Source organism: Perognathus longimembris, chromosome 2 (assembly GCF_023159225.1).
Source record: "Perognathus longimembris pacificus isolate PPM17 chromosome 2, ASM2315922v1, whole genome shotgun sequence".
NCBI classification, from domain to species: Eukaryota; Metazoa; Chordata; class Mammalia; order Rodentia; family Heteromyidae; genus Perognathus; species Perognathus longimembris.
Window position 1 is genome coordinate 27,828,052 of NC_063162.1, and position 23,027 is coordinate 27,851,078.

Genomic DNA, 23,027 nt, shown 5'->3' on the forward strand with positions numbered 1-23,027 from the left:
AACGCGCAGGGATAAGGTCTTGATCACACAAGCATTAGCCGCTTTGGAATGTGGCGGTTCCCCCCAAATATGGCTCGCGGCCCTGAAAAGGGAATGAGCTCCCTGGTTGCACGGCCCTTGCACCCCTGGGGTTACAAGACCCCATTGCACCCGGGATGGGCGTGCCTCCAAGAGAAGCAGGGTGCCGGGCAATAGCACCGCACTTGGGAGTTCTATGACAATAAGCCCCAAGAAGAGCAAGTCTGATTGCACGTGGGTAGATACCCTAGACCCCACCTCTGGAAAAAAGGTATCGGACGGGTCTGGCGTTCGATGAATGGATAACACTCATGGGATAGCCAGTACAATGCTCCAAAACTAGCACACAGAGATCAGACCTCTACTCTTACCTGCACGAAAACAAAAAGGGGGAACTGCGGGAAGCCGGCAGCGGCGCCATTACAGGATGGCGCCTGCTTCCTGGCAGCCCTAACAATAAACAATTTCCTAGACGGCAATGCTTAGTGGACTTTCGCGCCCAAACCCCGCGCACGCGCAAGCGAGCTCTAGTCCCAGCCAATCCCGAAGCGGTTGCTAGTAACAACCAGCCACAGACCAATCAGGGAGCGACCCTTGCTCCCCCAAGCGTATTTAAGCAGGCGTTTTTTGGCCCGCGGCGCCCCTCGCTCCAACCCCCCTTCAACCGAGCAGCTCTTCAATAAAGTGCGATTGAGAAGGATCCTCGTGTGGTGGTCGTCTTTCTTGCTGGACGAGGTAGCCGCCCGCCGCAGTAACCAATGTAGGCTGGGCACCAGTGGCTCATGCCTGAAATCCTAACTACTCAAGAGGCTGAGATCTGAGGATAGTAGTGCCAAGCAAACCCAGATAGGAAAGTTTGTAAGACTATCTCCACTAAACTACTAAAAATCTGGAAGTAGAGCTGCAGCTCAAGTGAAAGAGCACTAGCCTTGAGCAAAAGAAGCTCATGGACAGCACCCAGACCCTGAGTTCAAGCCCTAAGACTAGCACCAAAATAAAATAAAAATAAAGAATAGAAGACTATTTTTATTTTTTTAAGTTTTTATTATAAAACTGATGTACAGAGAGATTACAGTTTCATACGTTAGGCATTGGATACATTTCTTGTACTGTTTGTTACCTTGTCCCTCATACCCCCCTCCCCCCTACCCCTTTCCCCCCCTGCGGTGTTCAGTTCACTTACACCAAACAGTTTTGCAAGTATTGCTTTTGTTGTTTCTCTTATTTTACCCTTTGTCTCTCAATTTTGGTATTCCCTTTGAATTTCCTAATTCTAATACCAGTACACACTGTTTCCCGTACACTCAGATAAGATTACAGAGATAGTGTAGATACAATCACAAGAAGGTGTAGAAGACTATTTTTATAATAAGCACTTCAAGAACAAAAGTGGACATTCATGTTCTACTGGGAGTAATTCCGTCTCTTTAAATTTTACATGAAGCAATAAAAATGGCGAGGGAAAGAAATAGTGAAGACAAAATGGCAAAGAGCCTGTGAAATCAACATCATATTTTAAATAAGTCACAAGGACTCCTACCAGGAGGAGGTGGTCAATTTGCTTACAGTAGAACATGGTGCCTTCTCATGGGTAGAAAAGAAGTTATTTTAGCTTGGGGAAAGAGCCTATAACCCACCCCCTGCAGGAAAAAACTATATACACACTCTCAAACTACACAAGTCCTTGTGCCACTCTTGAGTCATCCCTCAGTTGATGTCATCAGCGCCCCTAGAGACAAGTCTGTGCTGCCTTGGGTAATACAGTGTTGTAATGAAAAAAAAAAAAAGCTTAACAACAGTTCCAAAGCACTAAATATTGTTCTAAATGCTTTAAAAAATTAGAATATTTTTGTTAACACATGCTAACATGTGATATATGAACTCTTATTCGTCTTTACAACAACTATCAGTGATAGATTAAATTGTTTCCCCCATTAGAAAAAAAACAGAGGTGTGAGAAGTTAAGTAACGTACATTAGTTTTCAGTGCTGGTAAGGGTAGGGGTACAATTTAAACCCAGGCAGACTGGCTCCCAATCCCATATTCTTTTTTTACGGGTTTAATTCTGACACTTTCATATATGAATATAATGTATTTCTGCCATATGCACCTTCATTCCTCTCTTCCATTTTCTATTGGTTCCCCATGCCACCCCAGATAATCACCCTTCTACATTCATGTCCTGTTTTTTAACATCTATATTTGTCATATGATTTTTTAATGTGATATTTGTCTTTCTGGGTCTGGCTTATTTCACCTAACTTGATTATCTCTATCATAGTGTCAATATTACTGATGTCATAGCTGAATAATATTCTATATATGTCTCACATTTTTCTTTATCCATTCCTTTGTTGATGAGTACCAACTAATTCTACAACTTGGCCAAGTTTATACTCTGAAACATTATGCAATCTTGAACCCTCAATAACTTAGTTGTTATAATTCCATCAGTTCAATTCCACACCCTATGGGTCAGAAATAGTGCTTGAAATTCTGGCACAGGGTAGAAATGTTAGCTTGAGAGCAATCTAAATTCTAAACTTGGCTCTAAAATTGCTCCTTGAACAAGACCATTGTTTCTCTTTCAGCCTCAGTTTCCTTCTTTGTGAAAACAAAAGGTTAGACCTAATTGTCTCAGAGGTCTTTCTCCAGAGCTTTTTTATGAGCCTAGGATTCCTGGATTGATTCCTTGCAACTCAGACCAAACAGACTCTTCCTGGGCCAGGTCTGGTCCCTCCTACTGGGCTCATTGTCTTGCATTTGGCTTTGCTTCCCACAAATAAGAGAAAAAGAAGGGGAAATATCCTCCTGATAGACTAGAAGGGATCCCCTTGCTATTTCATATGCTTTGAAGAACATCTAGTCATTAAACAAAGAAAGCTACCTGCCAAGTGAAGGATGGAAAGAAACTAGACAAGGGGGAGGAATGAACTCACACAATCTGGCTACACTCAAATTAAAAGGGCAACTCTGAGTACTTAAAGAACTGACAATGTTATTGCAGCAAGATGAGCCAACTCCTTACAGAACTGAAGACAGAATACACCAGGAAAATCAAAAGGGATCAGAGAAGGCCAGGCATGTTCCAACTAAGGGTAGTTACACTCTGGGAAGGGATAGAAGAAAAAAAAAATACAGCTCAGGCAAATCTGCCTCCAGCATCCTACTCAAACTCCTACAGGACTGGTGTTTTGCCTTAGGGATCTATGCATCCCAAGAACCATAAAGACAATGGGGTTCATTATCAGCTGATATTAACAGAGCATCTACTATGCAACAGGCTCTATCAGAAATTCATATTTTTATCTTACTTTAGAGATGAATTAAATGAGTCTATGGACATACAGATTCTAATTCTGGGTCATCCAACATTAGCTGTATAAACCTGGTCAAAATAATTTCACCTGTCCAGAACCTCAACCACTTTATCCATAAATAAAAGGCTAAAAAAGGTTATAAAAGAGAGCATTTGAGCCTCCAAAATTCTATAGTTCATAAAAATTATCAAATACTTATCATATTCACCAAGGAAAACATTCCTCTAGACTAATGTCTTTCTATCTCAGGCCACAGGAACTCAACAAACTCCATTGTGATGAGCATGGCATGTAGTACATGAATCTAAAAGAAAAATAATCGCAGCCTTGGGTTCAATAGCTCATCTAATTCTATTCCAATGCGCAGTTGTGTGTATCGTGCCCTATAAAAAGACCCAGGGTATGGGCAATAGGGGAAGTAGGCTAAATTGCAGCCTTTTTTTTTTTTCTCACAAGGCTCAGTCTGTCAGTTTCATTACAGGTTTGAGATGTCTCTGAACTCTCTCCAAAAAAAGTAGTGGCCAGACTGTGTTAATCATAGCCACATTCATGTTTAAATTTATGTTGTACACAGAAAATATTTTCCCTTTTCTCAAAACATTTCTAGAACACCTCGTTTTACCTCTATTCAGTTTGTAAGACTTCCCAATACAGTCAATCCTATCACACTCACACATTCACACATATTCTGACTTGAGCCATCATCGACTACTGTTTCCAAAATCTCACCCCAAGATCAAGGGATTAAGATCATTTGCATTCTGGCAGCATAAAAGGAAGCCAGTTTTTGAAGGTAAGTCATTGGAAAGGGACATCCCTTATATGTGGACTGATCTGTAAAATAAACTGATTTCATTATTTCTACAGGAAAGTTATCAAATTCATTTGGCTCTTAAAAAAAGTAAGAAAAATACTGACTCCTACCCACATGAACTCTTACTGGTGCTATGTCTTAGGGATCTATGCACATTAAGAACTTCAAAGACACAGGCATTCATAATCTGCTGACATCAACAGAGCACCTACTATGTAGCAGATTCTGTCTGGAATTTTTTATTTTTAGCCTATTTTAAAAATAAGGAGACAGAGTCTATGGAGTTTCAGATTCTAATATATTGTCTTTCCATGGGGAACAATAGTCTTCTGACACCAATATCAAATCATTCATCTTAAGGCTCTGACTTTCCTAGCAGCAAATTAGATTTGCACTGGTTTACTGACATTCTTTTTCCTTCACACAGTATCAGTAGCTTTTACCAAAACCATTCATCCTGGACTTCCTGGGTCAGACTCCGTTTTAAAGATGCTACTCTTCTTTCCTCTTAAGAAACAGTTCCCTTTAAAAAAAATTAATTTGGAAAACATGGCCACCATAATAATGACACTCTCTTCACAGAAATATCAATGAAGCCAGAGCCTCACCATCATTATGGCGCCCATATTTGGTTTGTGGCCATATAAAGGAAGAATGGGCTAGTCCACCCAAGACCTGGGACCATTTTCTGAGTTTCATTAAAGAGAAAAATAATGCATGTCCTATTAAATAATTTAGAACTCAGATGGCTTTTTTCCCTTGTTCTAGAGGAGAATTTTTCAAGGCTAAGGAATTACAATTTGATGGAAGGGTACATAATCTGGAAACTCTGAAGCCACGGGGCTTTCCAACTGCCAAACTCCCACACGCTGGCTCTCGAGGCACATCCCACTCACTAGCACAGTGTCACCATTTATAATTTGCTGCTGGATTTCTCTGAAGCTAAGCTACTCACCATGGTGTAATTGGTTTCTTATTCTACTAAAATATAGGGATACAATGAAGTAGGTGTCGGTGATTTAAAAAATGAAACTATCTAATCTCAAGTTTAAAATGAATTTATTATTTATTCACATCAGCACCATGAGAAGAAAACCTCAGGATCAGGCTTGGGGTTGGGTCCTACTCAACATTCAAGGAAGGAAAACATACTCTCTCTCTGCTTTTCTGTTGTGGCTCCATAGGAGTTTTGTGTCCCCTTTCTTCCTAAGTAGCTCACTCTGGGTCCTTAGTGCATGGAATAAGAAGGGAAGAGTTACATTTACAGGAGACTTCATGATGTTTGCTAATTGCTTGGATGCATAACCAGTTCCAATTTTTTTCTTCTCTCTCTCTTGATCTTGCGAAGTAGGTAACAATTTGATCTCAACGGCATGACTAGGCAAAGAAAAGGTACTGAGTCATCATTTTTTAGGCTCGAGTCCATTGGTCAGAACCCATGGGAGATCACAGAAAAGTTGAAAAATGGAAAAATAATAAATTACAATCCCAGTAGTTTGGGATATTTCAGCATGATCATGAGTAAGCTATAGATTCTGACTCAGATGTGTGCAGTTTGCTTTGGACTTTGTTCTTGCTTACTTATAAAACTTCTTAAATGTACCTCTAAATTACAGCAAGTCAGTAAGAAAAGAAATAATCCAACCTTAGGGTTTGGTTTTCTCCTCCTAGCAGGCTGAGTCATAAAAATAAATCTTAGCCATTTCAATAGCCAACATCCCCTTCACATTAAGAACTGGTATTGTTCCCCATGTCTCCTATTTCATTCAAAGGTCACACCCAGCTCACACTGAAGAAAGAAAGAGCTCAAGAACTGCAGCTCAGCATTTGTACATTTAATAGGAGAACAGACTCTCTGCCAAGTTAAAGGGGTGCGTTGCATCAGAAACTTCCAAAGGAACTTCTGAGGAGTGGTTGTAGGCAGGGACATTACAGGCAGCCAGACCAGGGCCTAAGTACTCACACTGTGGGACCCTGGTCCTGTTGCTGGCACTGAATGTGCACTGAGAATGGTTATAACACCTGCCTGTGGACAGCTGCTGTATGAATGGGAGGAAAGAGAAAAGAGAGGGTCTGGCATGTAGTGACCATCCATCAAGTACTCAGTATTTATTTTTAGATTTTTTTTTTAGACAGGGTCTTGCTATGTAGACCAGGCTGGCTTCTTGCCTTACCACCCTAGTGCTAGGATTATAGGTGTGATTTACCACACTCAATAGCTTCCAATACTTGCTTTTTTTTTTTTTAATGTTACAGGCATCTCTGGGTCTAGTCAGTGATGAGGAATACCTCCCTTTTGTCTTTCTTCTATAGCAAGTGTTGAGGAGTGGGAACATTAACTTCAAATCAAGCTTCATGAGGCACTGATGAGAACGGTAAAATATTCACTCAACCCCAGATCCAGGATTAGGACTTAAATTAAGAAGTGGCAGTAGAACACAGAAAACAAAGGGGCATGATCTCCCTGATACATGACTGTTAAGATGGGGTGACAGAGAGACAGTAGAGACCAGGTCTGTGAAACCAAAAACTGCTTGTCAAATGGTATTTCCCACAGGATTGGGTCAGCGACCCAACATTATGTAACTAAAACCAAACAACTACTCAACATATAAAGGTCAAAAATTGACCTCTCAGTGGAATACAATAGCTCAAAAGCTATGTATAAGACTACTGTTGACACATTGTCTAATGTCGACATTACATTTAAAGCCCTAGGTGAATTTTCTTGGGCGTAGAACACGTGGCTACTGTATATGTTCTTGGTACATTGTGTATTGTATATATGTCTACCTTACCTAGGGAAGGGAAAGAAAAACAGGGTGTAAGATATCACAAGAAATGTACACACTGCCCTACTATGTAACTGTACCCTTTTTGCACAACACCTTGTCAAAAAAATTCTGTTTAATTAATAAATAAATTACAAAAAAAGAAGTGGTAGGCCTTTAGAATGAGGAGAATATGTATAACTTACAATTCATTAAATTATATTCACAATTATATTATTATGTTGTGAATGTAATTGGCATATGTTGTGAATTGCCTAATTAGGCAATTACATTCACAGGAAATTACATTCACAGGCAATTACATTCACAACATCTGACATATGGCAGACAATGAATATACACGTGGCTGCCATCACTCTTTTTATACTCAATGTTAACTAAAATCCCAGGACCTCAAGTGACTTGTGAATCATTACACATCAGCTAATGGCAGCTGGAACTGATATTAGGTGTTTTTAGGAGAGTGAGAGGGTATTGTCTCAGGTCTATCATTGAAGGACTGGGATTGAACAGTTTGGAGGACCAAATGCTTTCTAAACTCCAAGAATAAAATCTCAATGTTAGGACCACAGCATGCCTGCCCAGCCCTTTATCACACTCCATGCCTAGCCACCACTGAGAAACAGGGCTGAATCCCAATCCATGTGGAAAATCTTTTAGGCAAGGATACAGGGTGCTGAAAGGCAGAAAGAGAACCCTAGGATCAGGGGGCATCTTTCTCCTTTGGGCACTAGTGTACACAATAGATTTGTGTTCTCCCTGTAAGCACAAAATATCTGGGAACTTTCCCAGGGTTCCTACACACACTGAAAAGAGGATCTAGAGACAAACAGGTGCAAATATGATTCTTCTTTGTCCTTCAAGCCAAAGTGACACGCATAGATGTCAGGGTTCCTAGGCTTGGGGGAAAAAAGTTTTGAATTTCAATAGAAAATCCTAATTCTGTCCTCAGTAGGGCACCAAAGTGGTGATTCACAGCTTGGAAGGTCATGGGAAGGCAAGCCAGAAGCCTACACTGGGCCTGGGGATGCCTACACTGGACCTAGGGAAGGGAGAAAACATCAAAAGCGGGTGGAAACTGTCCTTTTTTCATTTTAAATTAAGGAAGTCATCCCAGAAATAGGAATTGATAGGCTGGAGGCATAGCTCAAGTCGTGGAATGCCAGCCATGATCAAGCAAGCCAAACAAGTTCAAGTCCCACTGTAGGCCAAAATAAAAAACAAAAATCCCTCAGAAATATGTAGCACACTAGCTGACACTAACAGAGAAACTTTAGATCAGGGACAAAGATGGGAATGGGGGGGCAACAGGAAAGACCACCGAGAGGAAGCAGAAACTAAGCTCAGGACTAGAAGATTGCTAGAAGTAAGCCAGGTAGAGAGGAGTCTCTAAGCCAGGGAGTCTCTGGAGGACTCAGGCTGCCCATAGAAAGACTGCTGTAGAGTCCTGACCAATAGGAGTATGTCCTTCCCCACTCCACCTCTCGCTCATGGATGCTGATTCAAACTCAGCAGACCCCAGTGGGCTGGCAGGCATGTTGGCAATATGGGAAGGTTTCTGTCCTGGTGACCAACTGACTCAGCATGCGAAGTTTTGAAGCATCTGTGTGGGCTGGGGGTGACCATCCTCTAACTCCTGTGAATAGTCTAACTAGGCTCAGCAGGCCATCCCTGAAAGTTCTTCCCAGATACTCAGGCACTGAGAGCTCCATAACACCCAAATGGTATCCTTTTCAATGGCTTTATGTCCTAGAAACTGGCCTGGACACATTGAGAGCCTTATATTAAATAGACATTCTTCAGAGTTCAGGTATCTGAATTGCTAACCCCCACGGTCAGCCACCTGCATTGAGCCCAAGCTCCTTTTCATACACCCAGCTGCTCACCTTTAGACCCTCAGAAAGCTAAGGAGAACACCGCCCCAGCCTTCAACAACATGAAGATCTTCAGTCATCTTTCAAGGACTTTGAAGTACAACAGCAGATCTCTTTGGGGGAAGGACAGATGCTCTGATTTCTACTCTTTTTTTAAACAGCTTTATTGAGATAAAATTCACAATCTTCTGATTTAAATATGTGCAGATATGTGTAACATTCACCAAAGTCAATTTTTGAACACCAACATCACCTCTAAAAGTGATCCTGGTCTCATTAAAATCATCCTTCATTTGTCTGGCCCTTGCCCTTTTATCCATGTCTAAGCAACCATTAAATCTACTTCCTTTCTCTGTAGATTTCCCTGTTCTAGATTTTCATTTGAATGTACGCATAGAGTGTATGATCTTTTGTGACTGGCTTCTTTTATTTAGCTTAATGTTTTCAAGTTTTATCTAACAGTAGCAGACCTTAGTACTTCAATGCCACTCACTGCATGACATACTACATTTTATTTGATTTACCAACTCATCAGTTATTGGATATTGATTTTGTTTGTTTGTTTTTGGTTGTGGCAAGACTGAATTCAAGGCCTCCTGCATGCTGGGCAAGTCCTGAACCATTACCCAATCTGTTTCTAGTCCTTTTACCATTCAAATACAGGTTTTTCTCAGGACAGATGTTTCCATTTCTCTTGGATATATACCTTGCAAAATCATATTATAGTTCTATGTTCTATTATTTGAAAAACTGACAGGGTGTTTTCCAAAGCATTTGCACTATTTTACATTCCTAGAGTAAAGAATAAGAGCACAGCTTTGTCCACATCCCAAGCTTCATGGTTTTTATTGTTTGTTTGCTTATTAAATAATCATCGTACTGGGTGTAAAGTGGCTTTGCTTTGTATTTTCATGGTGGCTAATAACACTGAGCATGGTTACTGTTCATTTGTTAATCTTTGGGAAAAGATCACCCTTTGCCTCCCTATATCCAGTATTCTCTTTCTTCAGAGCTAGAGAGCAAGCCCCAGCAATGTCTCATGCATGCTAGGAAAGCAAACTACCTGTGGGCTACACCCTTTACTCATTTTTAGATGAGATCGGGTGCGTTCAGGGTTGTATGGCTGTAGACTCTTCGCTCATTTTTAAACTGAGTTGTCATTTTATTTTTGAGTTCTCTATATATATTCCCTTGATGTAAATCCATTACCTGTCATATGTAATTTGTAATCTATACTTACAGGTATAGAAATAGATCTAGTAGATCTAAAGATAGATCTTTTAGGCCTGAAAGTCAAGAAAATGGCAAAGTTTACCAATTCACTGCACAGTGAAACTTGTTAAATTATCTTCTTTGGAGATCAGCCTCAGTCTTTCCTAATATTGTACTGTAAGGAACAATTTTTACTTAAGATTTTTTTGTTTTACCTTCTCCTACAAATTATTCTTAATCTCCACTCTTCACAGCTCTTTTTGTCTCTCCCTCTCTCCTTCAGTTTAAGGTTTTCATTATATAGATTGTGCTTCTTGTTATCAATTCTGGGTCCTAGGGCAGTGACTGGGAATTAAACTTTCAATCTGCAAAGTTGCACATCACGAGAAAGGCATCAAACACCAGTGGTTGAAAAGGAGGGTCTGTCTCACAAGGAAGTATCCCATCATGCACAGGTACAAGCTGGACCAGGGCTAGGGGAAGAAAGTGAGGTGAGCAGGGTGCAAAATTTTAAGAGGCACTACATTCTCAGGTCTCATGATTACCAATAGTATGCTTATTAGTGATTGCCTCCCTAAGTTTTGAATACTTAGCAGCTCATTTGCTTCTCATGTGTCCCAGCCCTGGACACAGGATTTAAGAATTTAGAAGTGAATGCCATCTGCCTAGTTCAGATGAAGAATGGTCATACTCATTCTTTGAAGCACTGTCCACAGCTGCTTTCCTGCTATAAGTGCAGAGAGGAGCAGACTGTGGGGCTGTAAAGACGGTCCTTTACAACAGTAATTTTCAGACAGGGTGAGGATAGGAATGGGCCTCTATCTGATCTTATTATTCTTATCTATTGGCTCTGATTCTTTTCAGGCTACATGCGAACCATAGCCATTCTACAGGATGAGTCTTTCCAGCTGTTAATTTCCATTATGCAGGGAATCTGGGAGAGGAGTATGTGTCAAATCCTAATGCTGACACTGCCCCAAGGTGGACAAGAAAATAGCAATGCCCATGCGTGTTTTCTCCTCAGACTTTGCTTTCTCCAAGGTCAAGGGCTTTCATTCTAATCTCTTAACAAAGAGCTGGTGTAAATGTAGAGATGTGGAAGTTAATATATTCAACAGTATGCCAGGACAGCTCAGGAAAGAGAGTGGTCTCATCATCCCAGAGCTGGCCTTAGACAGCCCATCATACTTTCCACTGACATGACTAAACTGCACAGGGCTGAGTGTGGGCTGTATTCTACTTTACTTGTTCAGTAGGCAGGGCTAGCTAGCATTGTAACAGAGTTCTCAGAAAAGGAAAAGGCAGGCTGACATCTCCCTAAGCTACGCTTCCTGTTTGGCTTAGAGCATTCCATGAAATTTTAATTATTCCGATGTCCAAATTGTCCCTGAGCTCCCAGGCAACCAAATTCCCAGACCAAAAAACAAAGCTCTGTTGCCATTCCAACAGCCATTGGACATCAATACTCAATGTGTATTTGGTCATTCATAAAAGTTATGACTTAGCAGGAGTTGAATTCATCAACAGTGGAATCTCTAAACACAAGGCATGATCTCTCTCTCCTAAGGTTCAGCTCAAATCAATGCACCAGAGACAAAAAAGAGAATCAAGCATATCTCTATTGATAAAGGTATTACTATAAAATACTCAAAAATTTATTATTGCCCTCCATGTTTAATTTTCAGTGCTGGACAGCAAATAATAAAGACATAATGATAAAATAAGACAGTAAAGAAGAAAGAAACATTGCAGAAGGAACAAAGCTGAAGAGAGAAGCTGGTTTTGACCTCCCCTTTCAGTTTACACTGCTTCTATTCTGATTTTTACATAGAGTTTTCTTGTTTTTCCTCATTTGTTGTTTTCATTTTTATTCTGTTTTTTATTCAATCTGAAATTTTTTTTCCATTTCACAGTACGTATTTTCTTGTACACTGAATCTTCTTGCAGGTCAAGGAGAGAAATACATGAAGTGCTAACACAGGAAGGAGCTGGTGGAATTTCTGCCCTGGCAGCGCTTTGCTCTCCTTCTGGGAGTTCCACCATGCGGGTGGAGCTCAGGTTACAGGCGTCTGTCTGGCAGGACAGAAGCAGAAATGTTTTGTACTTCACCTTCAAGATAACTCCAGGCATCTACACTCCCCAACATTCAAACAGGGAGAGAACTTTTCAAAGGATAAACACTCTTAAACCAACTTTTAATCTGGAGATTTTAACCACTTGCCAAAATACCCCCACCTTGTTAAGCCAATATGAGAGCAAGAGAAAAGGGAGTATTATGACTGTAACTGAACAAGGGGTGGGGTTTAAAATTTTTTTTTCTACAAGCAAGAGGAGGAGGATACCAACACAGCTATTCAGTCAGCAAGCATTAATCATCATTAATGTCTTCACTCAAACCCATTCTTCTCTACACAGCTGTGCAAATATAAATTAATTAGGCCACTTTGACCAAGGCACCTAAGAAAAAAATTTAAGATGTGAGGCCCAAAACAAATGCGAGGCCAAAGAATTAATTGGACAAATAACACATTCTTTCAAGGCGTGGGAAGGATTATTCACGCTCCCACATTATGGAGTGAGACTTAGTTGTCCCTGCAGGGGCTGCAATTCAGGATCCTAGGAACACCAAAAGTTGTGTCAATTCAAGTTCCTTATATAAAACAGAGCCTTTACAAGTAGCTTGCCCATATCTGCCCATATACTTCCAATCACCTTTAGATTACTTCCAGTTACTTATACTGTGTAGATACAATGTAAATGGTTGTTAGACTCTATTGTGAGTGCAGAGCCAGCAGATATAAAGATTGACTGTACATTCAAATCCACACCTCTGGTAAAGTCTAGTGAGGGCCACTGAAGAGCTGAAAGGCATGAAAATGAGTCCGCCCCAAAGCATGTTAGAAATGACCAGAGAAGAGCAACACTAGCCTCTTGGCAACTACACTACAAGAAACACTTCTTTGAATACCCATAGTAACACCTTTATTCCCAGTTCATAAATATAGTAGTTAGGAATAAAGAGGCTAAACAATCCGACAGCTACTTGTGGAATTAAGATAATAATATAAATTCAGGTTGACTAAGACTATAGCCAGTTTCTAACCACAATACATCTCTCCCTTCTTTCTCTCCTTTTTTCTCTCCCTCCCTCCCTCCTTTCCTCTTCTCCTCCCTTCCTCTTTCCCTTTTTCTTAGCTCATACTAAAGTTTGAGCTCAGGGCTTCACACTTGCTAGGCAAGCATTCTACCATTTGGATCATGCCGTCAACTCTTTTTGCTTTAATTAGGTTTTGAATAGCATCTAACATTTTTTTGCTGGGACGGCAATACTCCTGTCTAGGCTTCCCACATAGCCGGACAGGTGCACACTACTGTATCCAGCTTATAGGTTAAGATGGGGCCTTGTGAATTTGTTGCTCAGGGTTGGCTTCATACTACAATTCCTCCTATTCTCTGCTTCCTGAGTAAGTGCTATTACAAACTTTAGCCATCACATCTGACCTACTATTCTTGTCTTCTATATATTTTATATTTCATTTGCATTACCGAGAGAGGAAAAAAGGTGTAGGGCTCAGTATTTTCCCTTAGTAAGTTTATGCTTACTAAGAGAAGCAGGATGGATATTAGAAAGCAAAATGGAAACATACCTCAGGGCATGCCTCTTTTTAAAACGAAGGGAAAAAATTCACATGGGAACTGGGGGAAAGTGGTCATAATTCATCAAACATTTCTATTAGATTTTTATAAGACAAAGCAAGATGTAGAGAAGCTCATACTTTAAAAAAACAAATAGTAGTGACCTGCCACCATAATAAGGTTTACACTTTCAGAAAGGGCTCTCCTTTCAGGAACCTCCCCTAAGAAAGACCAGAGAAGTCCAACTCATCCCCCAGCTGCATCTTCAGGGCTAAAAATATCCCCTTTCAGAAAAAGAGGAAAGGAGTCTCTGAAGTCCACTTGGACCAGAGGTGTGGTTACCTCTCCCAGCCTCCAGAGACTAAACAGGGAGGAAAGGATCTGCATCATCTCATCACTTCTTGTCACTGGGAATTGACTAGTCCAGGACCTGAATGAGGAAAGGCCAAGTTTCCACTGAAGGAAAGTGCTCAGAAGCAGCAGCTACAGGGCTATAGAGAGGAGTGAAGTCAGAAGAAAACACAGGCATGGTACAACGCATCCTGAAATTCACACCAAACTCAAGCCTTTCTGGAAATGGTGGCAAAGGTTCTGGAATCATTGATTTTCATGTATTTGTCTAAACTCAACTTCCTGACATGCTGCTCTTCATGTTAAAGCATATGTGATTGTAGAACCCTCCCACTTTCAAGTGGAATGACATGTTGCCCTCAGCAGCAGTGTCATGGTGGGAGGTGCTAGGCTCCTGAGACCTTAGTACAGAGCAAGGCAGGCCAGACCTACAAGGGAATGTTAGCCTGTGACTCGGGTTTTATATGGGATCAGGTAAAGAGACACAGAAACAAATACATGCACACCGGCTTGGGTGAGAGAATGGCCACTGGCATACTCCCTGATGTTCCTGAGAAAACAAGCAGTGTCGTTAGAGCAGAGAAATGATTCCCAAAATGTCTTGATCAAAAAGCAAAGAGTTGAATTTAAGCTTCCCAGTCAGTATTCTCAAATCCTCAGCATTCAAAGATTCATTAAGGGACTAGTGATTCACAATGTGCCTGACCTCAGTGATTCTGATTGAAAAGGTCTAGCTAGGGTCTAGAATCTCCATTTCTAACATGGCCAAATCTGAGATGCCACACAGTCAATCGGTATAAAAACAAACCTAAGTCTTCGGCTCCTTTTCATGCTTACTCTCAGTTTTCTTTCTGGATCTTAGGAAACTATCTAACAGCAAAGTCCTGGAATAGAATCCAAGCTATGCCACTTACCATCTAAGTAACCTTCAACAAATAGATGACCTCTCAGACAGCATTCTTAGCAACACAATGGAGTTCACAATCACACCAACATCACAAGGTATTGAGATGATTATGTAACATCGAGTGTATAAATTATTTTTTTTCATTTTATGGATTCATGTATTGAATACGTTTATTTATTTATTTTTTTTGCCAGTCCTGGGGCTTGGACTCAGGGCCTGAGCACTGTCCCTTGCTTCTTCTTGCTCAAGGCTAGCACTCTGCCACTTGAGCCACAGCGCCACTTCTGGCCATTTTCTGTATATGTGGTGCTGGGGAATCGAACCCAGGGCCTCATGTATACGAGGCAAGCACTCTTGCCACTAGGCCATATCCCCAGCCCCTTGATAAACAGATAAGCAATTATATAATAGGCAAATACAAACATTATGAGGATTTTAGATTTTTTTAAGAGTAAATTCTTATTCATTAAGAATAAAATACTGTTATTTTCCTGAAATATAGAGCTGGATTCCAACAAAACTTAATAAAGTAAGGCGCAATGTTTAATAAGGCAAAATTTACATAGTTAATAAATGATTACAATGTTTTGATGTCTTGGAGGGTGTAGGAAGTATGCAACATAGTTTAAATATTCTTTTAAAGGAATTTACCATTATAAGAGTGTGTAAATTATTTACCTCAATATCTGATGCATGCTAAATGATCAATAAATGCCAGCTGGGATGATCAATTGTTACAATGGAGGTAAATATATACCAGTGATATTTCAATAAGAGATCTTTTCCTAAACGAAGTGTTTATTTCTAGGCTTAGGAAAGGAACTGTGAAGAATTGGAATTTGATAGTTCTAGAGATATTTCCCCATATAGAATGAAGGAAGGAAGCAGGATAAGAAATACAAGTCAGCTGGGCACCAGTGGCTCATGCCTGTAATCCTAGCTACTCAAGAGGCTGAGATCAGAGGATCACAGTTCAAAGCCAGCCCCAGGCAGGAAAGTCTTTGAGACTCTCTTCTCCAATTAACCACCAGAAAACTGGAAGTGTGGCTCAAGTGGTAGAGTACTAGCCTTGAGCTGAATAGTTCAGAGACAGCACCCAGGACCAAAGTTCAAGCCCCATGACTGACAAAAAAAAAAAAAAAGAGTCAGGGTACATGGTACCATGTTCAGATATGAGGATCTGGTCTAGATCAGGTGACCTCATCCAGTATACTTCTGGAGTAAGAGTCTCAAAGAGGGAAGACTGAAGACTAGGAGAAAATTCAGAGGGCCTGGAAGTTTGAATGAAATAAAAATAAATCTTTATAAGATGGAAATGTAGCATTTCCTTCAAATACACATGTAAGCAATAAGCAAGAAGCAGCAGTGACTGTAATCTTGTTAGCAATAGAAATCACAAATATTTCCAGTTGTGGTAGATAGCCTAAAAAGTACTGATTGTTAGGGTGACCAGCCCCAGGACTAGGGGTCTCCTGAGGTGTAAGGACTTACGTGAGAAAGTTCCAAGCAAATCATTCCTTATCCAATACTTCACTACTTTGAAATCATGCTAGTTATCATTTAGCATGTTGTTAAAGAAACACTTAAATTTACAATTTCGAAAAGCATCTTGTATATCTTTTAAACATATGTCAACATAATTTGTCTTTACCAATGCTTCCTACTTCATTTGATGCATTTAAAAGTATTATCTCAAGTACAGAGGGTTTATTAGTTTGCCAAATGAATGCATGACACAAAGACAGAAAGAGTGAGAATGAGAGAGAGAGAGGGAAGGATGGAAACCACTGGTTACAAAACAGAACACCAAATTTAAGTTTCTTCAGGTCTGGAAACTTGAAGACATAACTAACTTGGAACATTTTTCTCCAAAGACAACAGATGAATAGAGCCATTTTTCTACTCCCAAGAAATCTCTCCCATTCCTCCATTCCTGAACCCATGTATGTATTTTGTTACTTACATGGTTGTACAGTTGACACAGTAGTGGTAGGTATCAGTTGGAGTATCTATTTCCCAAAAGAATCACTAATTGACAAATGCTGATCTTATCCGTGAATGAAGACAATAGAAATTTAGATTTTAAGAAGATCAAGTTTAAAGAAATGATGAAAACAAACTTTGAACTCTTACCAAATACCACTGGCCTTCTGGTGGACTCTGGCTCCTTCTTTGCCTTGTATCCACTGTTGATGGAGGCACCATGTCTCTTCCACAAGGTAATATGAGACCATGTCTCTTCCGATCAACATAATTCCATGCAACCAGCCCAATGTGGCCAGAAGGCAGCGTTCTCACTATTGCTCTTGTCCCAGTATACACAGATTTCTTAACTTCCCTGTCATTCTTACAAAATCTCCTGACTAGCAAAGTAGAACGCTCCTTTTTGCCTTTAAAAAACTCTTCGACATCTTCACAATTACCAGGGAAATCCTCAAGATGGCTCAAAAAGGTCTTAGCAGGTGGATTTTCCGTAAAACCCTCCCTGCAAAAGCTTTCAGTTGAACAGACCATGTTGACCTGCTGGCATGAGCCTTGGAAGCACAGGTAGTTGTCACCCAAGGGATCATAATGTTTGCACTGCAGCTGCCCATTCTTATTGCCACAGGCTTGTGCCAGTTCCATCAGTTTACAAGTATATGCCATGTAATGTTTCTTTTCCTCCCCGACAGGAAGTGGGATGCAATTTCCACAATCATCCAAAATTAAATTTTCTGATAGGGTATGAAAAGTGTCTGACATCCTTTGGTCAACCTCATAACGAAGACGAAATACTGCCATGTTGCTCTCAGAGTGAGATCCGTTGGTGTCTATGATGCCAGGATGGTTTACTAAAGGATTAATACCTAGAGGTGATCTGGCTATTTCCAGTTGAATTCCAGGGAACACATCTCTTTCCAGTGGAGAAGGAATTCCAGGTTCCAAACACAGACCTTCCTCTATGGCAGAGTTGCATGTTTCATAAAACTGGCTCTGAGGGAGGACACGCTGATGGTTTCCCAATATACTGCTGCAGTTCGTGTTAAGGTTTTTCACAGAATCTGCTGTGTTTTTCTCCCAGCACTTTTCATTAAGGTTCTCATCGCTCACTATTTTCTCCCTTGCTACTGAAAGTACCTTAGGCAAACTGCTTCCAGAAGATTCTTCTTTAAGATTGTCCCATTGTGAGATGGGCGTCTGCCTGCTCTGCCTGATGCCATGTGCCTTTGGAATACTAATATCAGAGACCTTCTCACTCCTTTCATCTGCAGCTGTCTGGGCAGATTCCACTTTTCTCTGAGTCATAGGGGTGAGGACAGAAGCTGCCATTTCTTCAGAGGTCATCTTGACCAACACACAGGTCTCAGCAACTGCTCTGCTTCTCCTTGCTGGTGATCATGTCAAGATTTCCATAAGATGAAAGCTCATAGATGCATATAAGTCCTTCTGAGAAACAAAGGGTGATTCCAAAAGCCAAATCAATGTTGGCAGCTATAGTTTCCTATTTTGCTTTCTTTTTTAAAAATTCTACTTTAAGACTCTAAGATGATGATCGGTCAGTTTTCCTTCTTCTCTTATGTGAAGCAAAGTTTCTGAAGATTTTTATTCGGTGTTACCTTCTGCAGCTTCTGTTCCATCATTAACATGCAATGATTTAAAAATCCAGTTTGACTGTTTCCTGCTTCCTGTAATAAAAGCAATAATGTCAAATACTATGGCACTAAATGGATTTTTCAAAATCCAAGCTTACACTTACAAGCTATACTTAATACAGGTCAGTTTTAAGGAAGAAGTTTTATAATCAAAAGTTAGTTTCAGAGCTGGGAATATGGCCTAGTAGTAAAGTGCTAGCCTCGTATATGTGAAGCCCTGGGTTCGATTCCTCAGCACCACATATATAGAAAAAGCCAGAAGTGGCACTGTGGCTCAAGTGGTAGAGTGCTAGCCTTGAGCAAAAAGAAGCCAGGGACAGTGCTCAGGCCCTGAGCTCAAGCCCCAAGACTGGCAAAAAAACAAAACAAAACAAAAGTTAGTTTCAGAATATTGACATTGATAAGATATACTGTATTCTTAAACTGCTTTGTTAAATGCCAACTTCTTTGTAGCTACTTAAAGATAATTTTTTAAAGAATATCCCCAAAAAAGTTAGTTTCAATGTTTTCAGAATTTGTTTTTTCTTTAACATTAGGTTGACAATTTAAAACTGCTTTCAGCCAAAATGGAGTAAAGACAACCATATTTATCCTCTCACCATAAATAGCTAATAATGTCAGAAAAAAATCAAAAGGAAAAAGAAACAACACTTTATGGACACTGAACAGGCAACAAAGACCAATGGTCTCCAAAAGAAAAAAAAATGCAGCAAGCACAATAAGCATCCTAACTTACTGCTTAGAGAGTTCGGAAGCCTCAAGTACAACCCAACAGTCTATCTGACTAGAAGAGGAAAAACTGGGTCTTCAGGTAGCCAAGGAAGCTAGAGAAATGACACATACATCAAGAGGAACAATGATAAGAATGAGAGCAGACTTCCCATCCAAAACAATGCAAGCCAGAGAAGAAGGGGGCAAATCTTTAAAGCACAAACAGTACTATTAGTGTTTTTTCTAAATTACCAACTTAGAATTCTATACCTAGCAAGAAGTACCTCCTGCAAATGAAATAAAGCCTTTTTCAGACATGCAAAGCTGAAAGAATTTATCACTAGCAGATAAGATAAGAAACGATAAGGGGGAGTGCTTGAGGCAGCAGGAAAATGTCAAATAGAACTCTGCATCTATGTAAAGACACTAAGTGTTAAATATATGAGTAAATACTAATTTTTTCCTCCGGGGTGGGATTTCAACTCAAGACCTTGAATGTGGTAGGCAATCACTCTAGCGCTGAGTTACATCTCTAGTCTTCTTTCACAGTGGTTATTTTTGAGAAAGTCTTGCTTCCTGCCCAGGCATGCACTGGAACTATAATCCTCCTATTTTTTTCTCTCCCTCATAGCTGGGAAGACAGTTGTACTTCATCATCCCTCACTGCTTCTGTTGAGATGGAATCACGTGAACTTTTCTGTCCACTGACCTGGAACTATGATCCACTTGATCTCAGTCTTTCATAGAGCTGACAGGCACAAAAAACCCAACCCTGGCTATTGGTTGAGAAGTGGGTCTCACCTGTATGCCAGAGCTGGCTTCAAGCAGAGATTCCCCTAGTATTATTTTACCAAGTATCTAGGATTACAAGCGTGAGCCACCAGTGTGAGACTCTGTCTTTTATAATGGCTTAAATTACTTAGCAAAATAACTGACCATATAAAGCAAAAATAATAACAATACATTGTGAAGTTTCTAACAAATGAGAAGCTGCACAAAGATGAAGAGAAGGGAAACAGACCTGTACTGTTATCAGGCTATTTTGCACATGAATCCTTACAATATTACTTAAAGGTGGTCTCTGAGAAAGACATATTCTCTAAATCCTAAAGTGACTACAGTTTTTTAAAAAGACATAGGTAGAATTAAAATTAAATTAAAATCATAAAAATTCAATTAATTGAAAAAGAAGAAACGATAAAGAGCAAATGAGACCAGGGAAATAATTGATAGATTTTAATACTTCAAAATATATCTTTAGTATCTCCTAGAGGAGTGGATCCCACAAAAATACAATTTTTAATTCCTATTTGAGTAAAAAAAAAAGATCTAATTGATTCTATGTCAGTAGACCTATGGCAGTAGTTGTGAAAGGTATTATTTTTAAAACAGTGTAGCCTATACTTGTTCTCCAATTTCATGAAAAGGCCCTTCTCTTCATTCATAGCCAGTGCTGCCTATACACATATTAATAGAGAGGAGGAGTCAAACAAATTTCTATTCAACATGGAAGGGAGAATTAGAAAGGATAGACAAGGCCCCTTGGGAGCAGAGCAGATCACTCCTTTCTGAATGCAGCTCTTCCTCCCGAGACAATTCATCAGCAGTCACTCTACCATTGGCACCAGTTTTGCCTTGTTTTTGTTCATCATACAAAGATGCCCCTCCTCCTCTTGCTCCCCCAAATCCTCTTTTCCTGGAAGACCATCATCTCTTACATATGCTCCCCTCAAGTATAAATCTACCTCTCACCTGTTCCCGCAAGCAAAGATCTTCACAACTGCTCTGAAGGATCAGAGGAGATCTTGACAAACATAGTTTTTGCCCAGGGAGGGAGCAAGCTATCTCTATGTGACTTACTTAACCAGACAAATACATCTACCCCAGCTCAATATCCTGGCACTTTCCTTTTGGTATGTTTTCTTTCCCACTTGTCTTTATTTAAATTCTACTAATACTATTCTATTAATCTAATATTATTCTATTAGTTAGTTGTACAATGGGATTTCATTGTGACATATCCATATATGCCTTAATCAAACATGCCATACAATATGCCTTAATAAAACTCTCCATTCTGTCATTCTCTCTCTTCCTTTTCCCACTTACTCAAGCCAATTTCAGCAAGCTTCCTTGTTCTATTTTCATACATAAAGAATTGCAATCCTCTGGGCACCAGTAGCTCATGTCTGTAATCCTAGCTACTCAAGGGACTAAGATCTGAGGGTTGCAGTTCAAAGCCAGCCCAGGAAGAAAAGTCTGCGAAACTGTTATCTCCAATAAAGTACCAAAAAGTCAGAAGTGGAGCTGTGGACTCAAGTGGTAGAGCACTAGCCTTGAGAAAAATTACTTGGGAACAGCACCCAGAGCCTGAGTTCATGCCCCATGACTGACAGAAAAAAAAAAGTAATTGCAGCCAATTTTTCCTCCTTCACTGCTCCTTTCCCTACTCCTCTTCCACTCGTATCCACACTCCAAAGAGAACCCATTCTATCTTGTCAAGCATACATGAAACCCCTCTGACAACTACTTAAACGCAATAAAAACATTAAAATAAAGTGTAAGTTAATTGTTCAAAGGAGTTTCATCATGACATTTTGCATATGTGTATACCATACATTAATAAGACTGACCCTTCGCATTTGGCCATTTTCCCACAAACCCCTATTCCTTATTATTCAACAGCTTTCAGTGGGTTTTGTTTAGCTATCTTCATTCATAGTCCAGAGCCAGCCCAGGCAAAAAAGTCCATAAGGCTCTTATCTCCAATAAACTGCTCAGAAAAAGCCAGAAATGGTACTGTGGCTCAGGTGGTAAAGTGCTAGCCTTGAGCAAAAAAGTTGAGGAACAATGCCCAGGCTCTGAGTTCAAGCACCAGGACTGGGAAAAAAAAAAAAAGCTTTAGTTTTTGCTTATCAAGAAAAATTTTTATTTTTACTTCAGTTACGAATGCTAGCTTTGATCAATTATTCTGGGTAGGCAATTCTAAACTTTCAGTGATTGAAATATATTAGAAGATCTCTTCTGACAGACCTGTCTCTCTTGCAATTTCAGTATTATTTCCTGTTCTCTGTGCTTAGTATTTAATTATAACATAGTGTGAAAGTTCTAGTTCCATCTGATCAGTTGGGGAATCAGAAAACCTCTTATGCTTGTATAATTTCTCTTTTGTGACATTTGGGGAGTTTTCTCATATTATTGAATGTGTTTCCTATGATTTTAGATAGCACCTCTGCTCCTCTAAGTCCTTTGTTTCTTGCAAATTCCTTTCATATACTTAATTTTTGTGTTCTCATTTTCTTACTCTATCTACTTTAGCTTAGATCCATGAAATATTATCTTCCATCTCATCAACAATTCAGAAGAGGCTCTCAAATATATTTTTTACCTACAGAACTTCAGATTGATTTTTTTCAGGATTTTTACCTCTTTATTGAGTTCCTTTTTCCATGTCCTACATCGACTTATTTAACAATTTATATTTGCATTCTTTGAGCCCTTTTTCTTTGGGCTGGTCCTGGGGCTTGAAATCAGGGCCTGGGTGCTGTCTCTAAGCTATTTTACTCAAGGCTAATTCTCTATTACTTGAGCCAAAGCTCAAGTTTTTAGGGGAGGCAGTAAATTAGAGATAAGAGTCTCACAGACTTTCCGGCCCATCCTGGCTTCAAACCAAGATCCTCAGATCTCAGTCACCTGAATAGCTAGGATTATATGCATGAGTTACTGGCCTATGTGCTCTTCCAATTGTTTTTCATATATG

At 39.9% G+C, this 23,027-nt stretch overlaps 1 protein-coding gene across 2 annotated transcripts in view; it reads right to left on the reverse strand.

Annotated features, from left to right (window-relative positions):
* Plce1 (phospholipase C epsilon 1) overlaps window positions 1-23,027 on the reverse strand; it is a 332,480-nt gene that overhangs the window by 219,893 nt on the left and 89,560 nt on the right. For both annotated transcript variants that reach the window (XM_048338668.1, XM_048338667.1), the window contains exon 2: window positions 17,058-18,589. In XM_048338668.1, coding sequence (XP_048194625.1) covers window positions 17,058-18,248 — 1,191 coding nt within the window. In that variant the 5' untranslated portion in view covers window positions 18,249-18,589. The remainder of the gene's footprint in view (window positions 1-17,057; window positions 18,590-23,027) is intronic.